The sequence below is a fragment of the Hirundo rustica genome, chromosome 23, assembly GCF_015227805.2.
Source record: "Hirundo rustica isolate bHirRus1 chromosome 23, bHirRus1.pri.v3, whole genome shotgun sequence".
NCBI lineage: Eukaryota > Metazoa > Chordata > Aves > Passeriformes > Hirundinidae > Hirundo > Hirundo rustica.
In genome coordinates, this window is record NC_053472.1 from 4338389 (window position 1) to 4351349 (window position 12961).

The window sequence follows — 12961 nt, forward strand, 5'->3', positions numbered from 1 at the left end:
CACACTGTGGGCATTGTCTGGTCCAGGAGGAGGAGGAGGTGGAGGAGGCACTGCCGGCAGAACCTGCTACCACCCCTTTCCTCCTGCTTCAGCGCTGCCAGTGGGAAACAAAATACCGATCTGCTCTTCCTCAAAAAAACCCCCAAAAATATTAAAAAGAGTGGGAGTGATGCAATTCTGCAAGTCCTCAGGGACACCGGCCCCGCAGGAAATATCCCAGAGTGGGTTTTGTTTCCCAGTGGAGCCGAATCCAGGTAACGGGATCCCGGTCCAGGACAAAGTCTCCCGGGCATTATCCCACCACCAGTCAAGTCCAATAATGCTATTAATGAGTAGAGCTAATGTCAGTAAGTAACTCTGGCTGTGCATCCCTAATGAGATTATACGGAGATATGAAACAGATACTGTACATGAAAGTGTTACCATGGAGCGAGCCGGCACGGATCCGCAGACGATCCGCAAACACTCTGGGAACACCGCACTTCAAAGGCCGGCCCGGTGGGGACCGCAGGTTTATTTTGCAATCAGCAGGGCCCTTCTCAGCGTGCCCAACACAGCTCTCCAAATAGCTCAAGAGGGCTCGGAGGGGTGAATAACGTGTCAGGAGTGAAGCTGAGTGCAGCGCTGGCAGCAGTCCCAGCACAGGGGATGCTTCCCCGGGCTGTTTCGCACCTGGAGTATCTTCTGGGCGCCAAAAAAAATTTTCGGGCCGAAAAATTTTAGGGCAACCTGCTGCTGGTGGGTCTGGCTGCTCTGCTCAGCTCCCCGGCCCTTCCAGGAGCCCCTGCCCTGCCTGAGGCTCTGGAGCTGCAGCACGGCAGCAATGCTGATCACGCAGCTCGTGACGGCAGATTAAATTAAAGCTGTAATGAGCAGAATGCAAATAACTCTGGCAGCACAGGGGCACGGGACTGCTACAGTGCCAGAGGAGAAAAATAAGGATAGGAGGGGGGTGAATTCTGGCAGGCAAAGGTGTGAGGGCTGAAGGTCTGCCCTGGTCTGGCCCCAAAGGGCCATCGTTCAGCTGCACACGGTGGCTGTCTCAGAGTGGGACCTTCCCAAGGATGGGGGTGTCTTTGATCTAATTCAAGTCTTTCTGGTTGGGTTCAGGCCAGCTGCAGCAAGGACGTGACCAGGATGAAGGGGCTCCTGCTTGCAGCCTGCCCCTGAGGGCTTCAGAGGGCTCTGCACTTGGGCAGACGCTGCTCCTGGGCAGGACGCTCAGGAGCTCTGGCTCAGGACAGGAGAGGGCGATTTGTAACCCACCCAGGCTCCTGTGTCACAGGTTTTGTCTGAGAGCCCTCTGGGACGCTGTGCCTGGTCCCTCAGGCACCAGCCAAAGGCTTCATGAATGGAGCCCTTGTGCCCAGAGCAGATCCTGCACACACTCACCCGCCAGCGGGCACGGCACCAGCTCCCCCTCCAGCCGCGACTCGATGTCTCCACCCGTGCAAGTGTCCCCGGAGATCTTTCTGTAGCTGCAACACACAGAGCCAGGCAGTTTATTCCACGGAAAAACTGTGAACAAACCACCCCGTGCAGCCAGAATGAGCCGTGGTGGTTAATTGCCATGTGTGCCCTAACATGCCGAGTGTTTGCTGCCGCTCTTGTGGGTTTTGTGGTTGTTTGGGGTTTTTTTTTTAATCACCAGTAAGATAAATTCCAGCACTTGGGATATCACGTTGCCCTCCCAAGCACAGCACATACCCTCGAGTCTTCTTGTAGGTTGAGCCAACAGGGCAAGGGACTGGTGGGTCATAGGGCTTCCCAGCAAACTCAGGGTCAGGGACACAAACTTCTAAGGATAAGTCATCGCTCAGTTTGAAGCCAAAATCGCTGCAAGGAGAAGAAGGATGTAGGGAGAGACAAGGAAAACCAAAAAATGCAGCCATGCTATACCTTGAGTCTGTTTGTGCATCGAATTTTTAAGAACCCAGAGTGACCATTCATTTATTATCAGTAGTTAGCTGCACAGAACATCTTCAAGAACACCTTGTAAATCAGCTTTGCCAGTGGCTGGGCAGGCTGGGGAAGGTGAGGCAGAGCTGAGCCAGTGTGCTCTGCAAAGCTGGCTGCAAGCCCCAGCGCTGCTGCTGAGCTGGCTCAGGTCACTGCTCTGTCTCTTGGCTGGTCCTGCTGCTAAAATGGGAGTTACAGTGCGGCTGTTCTTTGGAAAACGCTGTGGGGGAGAGAGGTTTTGTCCGTGGGATTTTGTAGGGAGCCCAGGACTGAACTCTGAGCCTGGATCCCACCAGCCCTGCTCTCAGTCTGCTTGTGGCGAGCCAGACTTGGTCTCAGCATCAGACAGGAGCAGTCTGGTGTGAGCTCCACTGAAAGCCCAGTCCCTGAAAGGCAGTTTCCTTTCTAACCCCAAACCTTTAAATCGGGTTGCCAGAGCGTGTTTCCCGTTCCTGACAGCTGTGCAGCGTCAGGATTGTGGGAATTGCAGTCAAAGGGCAATAGCAGGGCCAGCTGCACCCCAGTGGCCACAAAATCACCAAGATTTTTAGTGGATCTCTGTCTGTGATGGGAAATTATCCATTATTGTTTGGAAGGTGATGGATTAACAATACTTCCCTCTTCCGTGGAACTTTTCAGAAGCTCCCAAACGGCTCTAAAGACATTAATTAAGTCTCATGCCCTGTTATTAATGAAAGGATGTTTTCAGTCTGTTTAGTTTCCTCCCCGCTATAAAATGAAGCAGCGACACTCCGTGCTATGTAAATTGGATGTTTGTTCACTCGGAGCGATTGGTCACAGATACTTATCTTGGATTTACAATCCAGACTAGAAGAAATTAATTGGTATTTTACCATTCAAAGTCCTCCCTCGTACAAGAGCAGTTGGAGACCATGACAGGCCTGTCAAAATCCTCCCCATTGAAGCAGGTCGCATGAGGAGTCCTCCTTTTGAAAACGGTTTTATGCCCCAGCAAACATTCATTGCCTCGCTCATCCGAGGGTGACCACAGCTTGTAGTCGTTCTCCGTGCAAGGGACCCCTGAGAGGAGAAACAAGGCTGGGCTGCAGAAAGGTGCAGCTTTTGCAGCACCCCGGGTTTAAATGCAGAGAGATGCAGGTGTCCCTGGTGCCCAGGAGCGCAGGCGTGCTGGCATCCAGCCCCACACCACAGGAATGTCTCTTCTCCCAGGCAGGCACCGACAGAACGAGAGGACACAGCCTTAAGCTGTGCCAGGGGAAATTTAGGTTGGACATCAGGAAGAAAATTCTTCATTATAAAAGAGTGATTGGGCACTGGGATCATCTGCCCAGGGAAGGGTGGAGTCACCGTCCCTGGAGGTGTTCAAAACAAGACTGGACGTGGCGCTCTGTGCTGTGGTTTAGCTGATGAGGATGTGTTGGGTCTTTTCCAGCCAAAGGTTCTTTTCCAAGCTGGTTCATTCTGTGATTTCCTCTCCACCCTCCCCTGGCACAAAGCTTCCCCCAGAGTGCAGGGCCCCAGCCCTGTCCCACAGGGAAAGGCAAGGCGAGGAGCATTCCAGCCGGGAGCGTGCGGCGGCACGCGGTGACAGGAGGGAACAGGCAGCTCCCCGGCAGTGACAGGGAATCTGAATGAAGCCGTTCTGGTTACCAAACACATCCAGTCCCCAACAAAACGCCGAGGGAATCGGTGATAAATTTTAGTCAAGCAAATTCCTCTGCTGGGTTTAACTGCGCTTTGATTAAAATGCTGCCTCGCAATCAAAGCTGAAATGGGTTATAAAACATTCATAGGCACAAGCCTTCAGAAGGATTTTTTTTTCTTTTTTTCTCCCTTTTCCTTTTCAACAAATTCCTCAGTGAGGAGGGAAGGAATACAGGGAGAGCACAGAGCACACGAGTGCTTTCAGCAGCTGTGTCCATGTGGGTGTGACACTTGGGACAGGGCATGAGGAGATGCCCTCTCTCCTACCTGCAGAGCCACCCCAGAGATGTCACCTGTCCCCTTACCCAGCACGTCAGTGGTGTTGATCTGCAGGATCAGCCAGCTGTGGCCGTTCTCCTTGTAGGAGCCAAAGATGGTGAAAACGGTGCTCTTCTCGCCGGGCTCGGTCAGGAGGCCGTACACAAACACCGGCTTCTCCGAGAACGTGAAGACTTTCCAGGTTTCCCCTTCGTTTGTGCTGTACCTGCACAAGAAAAAGGAGATTGGGAGAGATGCCAGGGGCATGTCCTGCCTGCTGCAGGGCACTCCCTGCCACCCCCAGCCCGAGCAGCAGAGGCAGTCCCTGTGCCCTGACACTCACTTGAGCTGGTCGGTCTCGGTGCCCTGGGCGATGGCCACCAGAATTCCACCGTGGTCACCCCAGGTGTAGTAGTGGGGTCCAGACAGTGCCTGGAAGAGAAACAGTGCTGAGGGGTGATCAGAGCTGTGCTGAATGAAGGGAAAATGGCTTTGTCAGAAATCCTCTCCTGACTCAAGCTAATGCTTCAGCCTTGGCCAAATCAAGTATCTGGAGGCACTGGAGATTCAGGCGTTTATGGGACTCGGTGTGCAGATGAGAATAGCCAGCCCATTTCCCCTAACAGATGTGTGCAAAAGCTGCCATGAGCCCTGGACTCTGCTCCTCCTGTGCTCTGTGCATGGAAAGAATCAGTGGAAGATGTGCCATGACACAAAACCAGAGTCCGTCGCTCCTCTCACTTCTGTGAGGCTTTCCTGACACCCAGCAGTGACTCGTGGCCTTCCCAGGACTGCAGAGAAGTTGATTCTCAGGCTGTGGAAGGTCTTGTGAATGTTCAGAGAGAAGTGGGGCCATGGCATGCAGGAGCAAGCCCTGGAGACAATTCATCCATCCATCCCATGGCAAGAAGCTTGGATTTCACACTCGCCTACACCTGCAGCGCACAATCAGCTTTGTTTTCCCATCCAGGGAGCCCAGAGCACCTCGGAATGAAAACAGGGAGCACGGCCGTGCCGGACCCTGCTCACAGGACGTGCTGTCCCACACAGGGCACTGAATGCATTGTTCCTTTCTTCTCTGGGCTGTGAAATCGCCCCAGTGATCTGCAGAGCCTCCCAGCCTGCTGCTGGCCAAAGCTGAGCAGAAGGAGCTGTGGTGCTGCTCCACTGCTGGGTCATTCTGCACCTCTGCTCATGACACAAAGATCAGTCAGGAGCTTGGTGCTGGTGACTTCGGATCAACGCTTCCTCAGAAGGGTTTAATTGCAGTCCAAGGCAAACCTGTGGAGCTTGGCACCTGGAAGACTCTGGTTTTGGATACCCTGCCCCATCTGTCAGCTCCTGCCTGGCTGTGGGGTCCCCACAGCTGCTCTCCAGCTGGGTTTTGAAGCCAGGAGCAGCCTCTGAACCACCTTTGGCACCAGCCAGACCTGCAGCGTGTCCCCAGCGCCACTGCAGCTGCCCAGACCTCACCCCGACTGTGCAGCACTCCAGGAGGAGGAGGAGGCCACTCAGTTCCCAGGATTAAATAGCTTGCAGATGTTGGAAAACCACATTACACTGGCTGCAGAGCGCACAGGCAGACCACAAACACTGCCACAGACCAGAACATCCACTCAGTAAACAGCAGCAAGCTCCCTACAAACCAAGGGCAGCATCCCATTTTTCGGGAAGAAGCCAGAGCCTCTCCAAACACTGTCACACACCAAGTCCTGGCTGTCAGTCCCATCTAAAAGACACCAAATGACCTGTGCTGAGGACAACTCCTGCCAGGCGTTAAGGAAAAACAGAAGAGGGAGCTCGCCTGTGTCTAAATCCACCACCCACACCAGAGGTTCATCTCCAGCCAGCCCACGCCCGGCCCTTCATCTAAAAACCTTTTTCCTTCGTTTTAAGGCATTGAGCACCTTGGATTCATATGAAATCACCTTTAATGTAACTCATCTGTATTGCTGCCAAAATTCTTCCCGTTCCCCCCCGGCGCTGGCCGATCTGGCAGGTGTAAGGGCAGCCTTACCTCTCTCCACCTTGCTCCAGCACTGCTCGAGATATAAACATTGGTTTTCCTTGCCATGTTCTTGCCAACGGAGCCTGGGAGAATGGGAGAAATCATCCTTCTTGAGGAAATGCAAAGTGATTGCTTAAAAGGAAGCCAGACACCTCCAAACTATTTTTATCTGTGATTGAGGAGATGATTTTTCACACTGTAAATTAATCCCTTCAAAAGCAAATATTTCAAGGACTATTACAAGTTCTAAAAGCAGATGGGGGAAAAACCCATGGCTACAAACATGATTAAACAAAATGTGTGCGTTCTTCAGTAACAGAGCGAGACAAACAGGAATTTCTGAATCTTCAAGAAGCCAGCCCTTCACGAGGATCAGGAAAGAGGATCAGAACAGAGCAGGTTTCTCACATCTCTGCGCTGCAGCGAAATGCTCATTCTGTAATTACTGTATGGGGACTGCAGCAGAGAAAGGACAGCAAAATGTGCCATTTAATTGCACTTTATAACCTTGTACAAACTGAACACTGCCTGACAACAACACCCCCCAAGCCAAGGGAAAAAGCAGTACCAGTGGCAATGATCAGTCCTGGCGCCGACTCCTTGGAGAGAATGGGCATCCTGCGCAGCTGGAAATTCAGCAGCTGGCTCAGGCGCTGGGCCAGGTGGAGAGAGCAGCCCTGGGACAACTGGGAAAGCAGAACAGCGGATTAACATCCACTCCTCATCCTGTCTAGTCCAGCCCTCTCTGCTCGGAAAGGACTCCTTCGAGGCAGCATTGCTGTTTCACCCTCTTTTCACGCCTCCAAGACCACCCAGCCCTTCGCTAATAAACCCAGATGCGGCTTTTGGGGGTCTCCTCCCTGTCCCAGGCCCCCCCGTGGTACCTGGCAGTCGATGTGCTCCCCATAGCGGCTCTGCGCCGGGGGCTGGAGCAGCTCCCAGGTGCCGCCCTTGTCGAAGGTGATGACGGAGCGCATGTTCTCCTCGCTGAAGGAGCCGTTGATCAGCGTGGCGATGTAGACGCCCCGCACGCCTTCCACGCGGTGGAAATCCGCGAAGGGCTCGTTGGCAAAGTACCTGTGGGGTGGGCAAAATGGGAATTGAACCCCCTGCTCCAGGTCTGGGGACGTGGGGGATCGTCAGGAAAGGCAAGGCATGGATCCAGCAGCCAAGAGTCATGGATGTTCTCGTTCGCTGTCGGGTGGGTCCTGCCTTACCTGACCAAGGTGTCGCTGCCAGCTCCCCCTGGGCTGTAGTAGAGCACATTTTCCAGAGACAGGGAGAACTTCAGGCCCTCTGCCTCCGAGATGTAGAGGTTGGTGCGGTTGTTGTCGTGGCTGACACACACAAACACCTGGTCCTCCGAGGCATCGGCGATGTAATATTCCTTTGGGACACAAAGAACGGGCTTCGTGTGTGTGCGCACGCAGGGAAGGGTTTGCAGGCTGGTTTGGATTTCCTCTTAGCTTGCTTCCACCTTTTTGTGTTTTTTCCGCTCAGCAGGTGGAAAATCTTCACTTTGTTTTTCCTGCTGTGTTCCCCCCACAGTGATTCCCGTCCTCCGCCCTGCAGAGCCCCCTGGAAGCAGCACTGGTTGCCAAGCCCCATGCGTGCTGGATCTCTGGGAGTGCTCCCCACTGCTCTGCCAAGCACCAAGAACTTGCTTCTCGTGCCCTTCTTCATCCCTACCACCCTGGGGACACCACAGCAGGTCTGGTTCATGGATCAGGGACTCTTTACGAGCCCTGGCGGTGCCCTGGGCTTGCTCAGCCGGCAAGAACTGGATGCTCCGGGTCATGCCAACGCACCCCACGCCATGGGAAGAGGTAAAGTCCCCCAAAGCAGAGTCAGGGCAGTGGGATCAGCACCTCTCTGGTGTCCGGGTGCCATTGTGTAAACCACAAGATCATCCCAACGCGAGCCTTTACTCTGCCCCCACCCCAGCAGCGTCATGCGAGGTGCTTTCCCACTCCTGCAGCACCTGGAGCTGCAGCTGGCACCACAGGGTGTCCTTGGCAAGGCAGGGAGCTGGGAGGCTGCTCGGGAAGCACCACTTACCTTAATTGGATGCTTGGTAACGAACTGTGCCACCCGCATGGGCTTGCGGTTGAAGGAGACCCAGAGCTGGACCGAGGGTGGCTGCGAGCTGCCGAGCAAACGCTGTGCAGAGCACAGGGACACGTTAGGAGGGGCTCTCACCCCCAAAAATCACCCTCATCTCCACTGGGGTCTCCCAGTGCCTGGGACTTCCCCCTCCCTGCAAAGCCTGGCACAGCTGCCCGACGCTGGGAGCAGTGATCCCCACTCAGGGTTCAAATTGCCACAGCCAGGGCTCAGCAAGGAGACAAACTGTCCTTCCTGGTCAGTCAGGTGGGGCTAAGGAGGCTGGCTTTCATTCCTCCTTTTTCCTCAGAGCGCACTGTCCTTTCCTTCCTATTTTTACCGATTTGCGCAAAACGAAAGGCGCCGGCGCGAAGCCGAGAAAGCAAAAAAGCTGGGGGCAACCTATTTCATACAGGATGCCGATGGTGAGGACCTAAACCCAGATCTAGGCTCCAAAAATAAGCAGCCTGGTTTGTTGGTTTTTTTTTTTTTGTTTTTTTTTTTTTTCCCCAGGTTCTGCATCACTAAGCAACCGTGCCTCCCACGGAAAGGAGCAGGAGTCAGAGCCCTGGGCACCGCTGCCACCCAGCCTGTCCTTTCCCCTGCTGCCTTGGAGGCAAGTGCCTCATTCCAGACCTGGGGATGTGATTCCCCAATGAGGGCTTTGCAGCTGGCCTCCCTGTGTCCCAGGGTTTCCCAGCAGCGCCTGCCGTGGTGTGGAACACGGCTCATTTTATTGATGGTTAGTCATGACAGCTGCAGGAGGAAGCGGGGCGTGCTGCCCGGTGGCCCCTGAGTGTTCCAGAAGCAGGAAAAGCTCCAAAGCACCCCCCGAATGGGGCCCAAACCCTCCTCGTGCTTTCAGGATGCTGTCCCTGAGCTCAGTGGCTTCTCTGCAGAGACACAAACAACCCACAGTGTTTCACCCTCCACCAGCAGCGAGCCCTCGATAAAAATCTCCTGCAAACCACAGAGCAGGCACGGCGCCAAGGGGCCGGGCCTGGGAGTTACAGGCTGTACTACCTGCAAGGGAGACTTCTGAGAAGCTGAAATTGCTCTGCAAACGTTCCCTGCCTCTGTCAGACATCGCTCGGGGCGCCGGGGGTGACGCACCCGTCACTCACTGCCTAGGAAAAGGAAAGCCTCCCTGGTTCTGCCAGCAGTCACCCCTAAATAAGGGCTCCTTCTTAAAACACTCCATGGCAGCTGCAGGGGAGAAATGCATCTTCGGAAAAGAAAGCTGCTCCCTAAATTCTAGAAGGATCAGGACTTTATCCCTCTGATGCTGTTTCTGATCTAGAAAGGCCTGGCCCTCAGAGGAAGCACGGACACTTTCTTGCTTTCTTTCAGGTTTGGTCGAATTTGGCCAAGAGCTGTAAAAAGCACAGAGAGGCTCTGGCTGCAGAGGGACCAAAAGCCCACTTTTGCTCACTCGCATCCTCTTTTCCTAGGAAAGCAGACTGAAAATGCAGCTTTCTTTCCAGGCTGGAGCACATTAAGGCCGCTTGGACCTGGTCCACGTTTGATGGTAATCTCCTCTGACAAGCGGCCTCCTTTAACCACCGAGCCACGTCCCCCTTCCCCTGCCACCCCCGCCCCGACGTCCTTCCCAGCCCTCCTGTGGTTCTTCCCGGGTCCCAGCCCTCTGCAGGCTGACCTACTTCTGCCCAGCCTGCCGGAGGCAGGGGCATGGAAACACCGCGGGGAGAGCGGCACGGGCGGCCGCTGCTGCGAGCCCACGGGGGGTGGCAGCTGCTGGCAGGCTGGGTGACACCTCTGTGACAAGCCAGTGAGCTCGGAGGGCTCTGAGGATGGCGTCTACCATCCCTGGCAGATGCTCTTGCCCGCTGAGGTTCAGCACCGCATCAACCCGGCGAGCCCCTCGCGTTGTCGCTCACCACAGACTTGGTTGCAAACATGTATTTGTCCCTGAGCTGGAAGTCTTCAACGTCTTCCAGGATTATCTCCTTGTTTTCCCGGCTCTGGAAGAAGTCTGTGCTGCGGATGACCGTCGAGGCCCCCGAGGGCTCGTGCCGCTCGATGTACACCGTGGTGGGCTTGTCGTAGGGCTCAACCCCCCTGGGGAGGACAGGGAACGAGGTGGGATGGGAGAAGAAGCAGCGGGAGCCAGGAGATGGGGATGGGGGAATGGGCAGCACCCTTGGGTGCCAGTGTGGGTGGCTGTCACTTGTCACCACAGTGCAGGGTGAGGGGAGCAGGGGGCAGGGCTGGAACACACCCTGGCACCCAGATTTTTGATTTTCACAGGGCAGAGAACAGTGCGAGAAGTGAGGAGGGAGAGAAGACAGGAGCTGGGTGCACAAAATACACACCAAGAAAAGGACTTCACGTGTTCCTGAATCATTATCCAGGTCTGGCCAAAGTCATCTGACTTCCAGAGCTGCAACAACAAAGGTGAGAGATGCCAGAAGGATTGGGACACGAACAGACCCAGTCCTTCAAGAGACCCAGTGTGTCCATCCATGGCTACTCTCATGACTTCTTTTCATGGGGCAGCTCCTGGAGCAACAGCAACTTTTCTAAGAGAATAACCCAAACAACAAAAAAATAACCTTTAGCCTTCTACCAGAAGGATTCCCACTGTTTCACCTCCAGGTTTTACTCACTGTGTCTACCTGAAGGTGCTGTAACTATTTTCAATCTTTATCCAACAGCTCCAGAGGGAGAAAAAAAAGTGTTTGTATTCAAGCAGCAATTTGTTATTCAGGACCCAAAGCCAAACCACAGGCCCACATGAAACACTGCAGAGGTCACCCTGCCTCAGCTGCCAGCGCTCTGTGGTGAGTTATGACCACGAGAGGGGGGTGATGGATACGGCCGGGAGCAGCAGGATGGAGGAAAAAGGAAGGGGAATAAGTCAGGCAGCCTGCAGGTATTTCATCCTCGTTCTCCAGAGGTAAGAACAAGACAGGCTGTAGGGAAGGGGGTGTCCTGGCCGATTTGGACAGCTCTGCATGTGAGATCAGACACCCTGAATGGCCAAAGCATGAAGCCACACGGCCCTGGCACGAGGCATGGTGACTCTGGGGGGCAAAACAGGTCACGGGAACATCACAGCAGGGCAGGGGTGGAGTGCTGGTTCCCCACCTGTTTTTTAGGGTGAGACCTGTCGAAGCCCAAGAGGAGGTTGGGGTTCCTGCTGTGCAGGAGGAGGTCTGCTGCTCGGAAGGGAATGGAGAAGCCTTGGATGGTGTTGCAGAAGTCGGTGGTGATCCAGAGGTACGGGGCGAAGGCATCCACGAAGATATACTGGCAGTGGAGGGACAGACAGGGGAGAAGAGAAGGTCAGAGCAGGGCTCAGGCTGGCAGGAATGAAGGTGCACATCGCAGGGGAGCCTTTGGGAGGGCAAACTTCGGAGGAGGAGAATTCAGCTGTCCCAGCCACCCCTCTGCCGCCACACTCTGAGTGTCACCAAGCCATACAAGAAGTGCCTGGCACACGCCACCTCTGCCCCAGGGACAGCCCAAGGGGTGTCCAGGCTCCCTGTGACAGCAGGGAATAAAGGCCCAGCTGCCACGACCCCCTCACCCTCTTGTTGTCAGCGGGGCTGTGGTAGAACTGGGCGATGGCCACCTCGCTGCTGTTCCCCCCATCGAAGCTGAACCTCTCCGAAATCTTCTTAAAGCTCTTCCCATAGTCATAGGACACATAAACCTGAAAAGGAGAAGCCCCACAATGAGAAGCACAGAGCTTTGAGCTTCCTTCTGACAGATTTGGTGAAAATTCAGTGAACTACAAGGAGGAGAAAGATTTGAGATTTCCCAACCGTGCCTTGAACCCATGGGGCAACGCAGAGGATATTTAATATTTTTGTGCTTTTGAACCCAAACTTGTGGGCATTTTTTGTGTTCCTCAGGACTCAAGAGCAAGCCAGGCTGTAGCTCAGCAGCCACCATCACCTTGCCTGGCCCAGAAGTAGAAGATGCCCCTGGAGAAGCCCAGAGTGTGTTACTTACATCGCTGTTTTTGGGACCCAGCAAGGACAGGCTGTCCCTGGCCAAGGCCACAATCACGTTGCTCTTCTCTCCTGCCCAGTGGACGACCATCTGATTGTGGGAATCATTGAGGCTGACCTGCCAAGGAAGAGGACACCCTGAGTCACAGCCTCGCCCACAGGGACAGCCAACACCTGCTCATGCCACCCTTCCTTGGAAACACCAGACTTTGGGAAAACAGCAGCATCCCTCCCGAACACGTTGGCAGAATCTGCCCAGTAGGGCGAGTTTTCTGTTTATTCTCCCTTGGACAAACAGGATTCAGGGGATGATGAGAGTGAAAACTCAACCCAAGGACTGAGAAGTGTTTTCAGATCCAGGCTGATGAGGCCACAGGGAAACAGAGGCAGCTTTCTGCCTGACGGGAAGCACAGGGCCAGGCACCGATCCCTTCTCTCTGGTGACTTGAGGGACTGCCTCGAGCTGTGTCAGGGGAGGTTTGGGTCTATTTTAGGGAAAGGTTCTTCTCCCAGAGGGTGCTGGGCACTGCCCGGGCTCCCCAGGGAATGGGCACAGCCCCAAGAGCTCCAGGAGCATTCGGACAGCATTTCCAGGGATGCCCATGGAGGGATTGTCGGGTGTCTGTGCAGAGCCAAGGCTGGGTCCCTTCCAGCTCAGGATATCCAGCGATTCTGTGCTGGTCCCCAGCACACGCGGAGCCGTGCGCGGTGCCGTCACTCCCGGGTGCGCTCTGTCTGCCAGCAAAGCGCTGGTTTCTCTGGGGAAGCTCCGGCAGCAGCGGCAGGGTGGGAGCTGAGGGCGCAGGACAAACCCCGAGTGGCTGTCACCAGCCAGCAGGGACAGCCAGGAGCGCTGGCAGAGCCGGGAAAGCGGCTCCGCTCGGCCATGGATGGGTGCCCCGCTCCCTGCAGCAGGGGATGTGCGTGCCTGAGCCCTCGCACGCCACGGCTCAGCCCAGGGACTCTAACC

The 12961-nt window shown here is 55.0% G+C and overlaps 1 protein-coding gene across 2 annotated transcripts in view; it reads right to left on the bottom strand.

Annotated features, from left to right (window-relative positions):
* SORL1 (sortilin related receptor 1) overlaps positions 1–12961 on the bottom strand; it is a 48642-nt gene that overhangs the window by 27541 nt on the left and 8140 nt on the right. For both annotated transcript variants that reach the window (XM_040085298.2, XM_040085299.2), the window contains exons 2-16: positions 11993–12109; positions 11565–11690; positions 11123–11284; positions 10348–10415; positions 9913–10093; positions 7970–8071; positions 7129–7298; positions 6796–6988; positions 6480–6597; positions 5921–5994; positions 4247–4335; positions 3951–4129; positions 2814–3000; positions 1708–1836; positions 1393–1478 (exon numbers count right to left, since the gene is read on the bottom strand). In XM_040085298.2, coding sequence (XP_039941232.2) covers positions 1393–1478; positions 1708–1836; positions 2814–3000; positions 3951–4129; positions 4247–4335; positions 5921–5994; positions 6480–6597; positions 6796–6988; positions 7129–7298; positions 7970–8071; positions 9913–10093; positions 10348–10415; positions 11123–11284; positions 11565–11690; positions 11993–12109 — 1981 coding nt within the window. The remainder of the gene's footprint in view (positions 1–1392; positions 1479–1707; positions 1837–2813; positions 3001–3950; positions 4130–4246; positions 4336–5920; positions 5995–6479; positions 6598–6795; positions 6989–7128; positions 7299–7969; positions 8072–9912; positions 10094–10347; positions 10416–11122; positions 11285–11564; positions 11691–11992; positions 12110–12961) is intronic.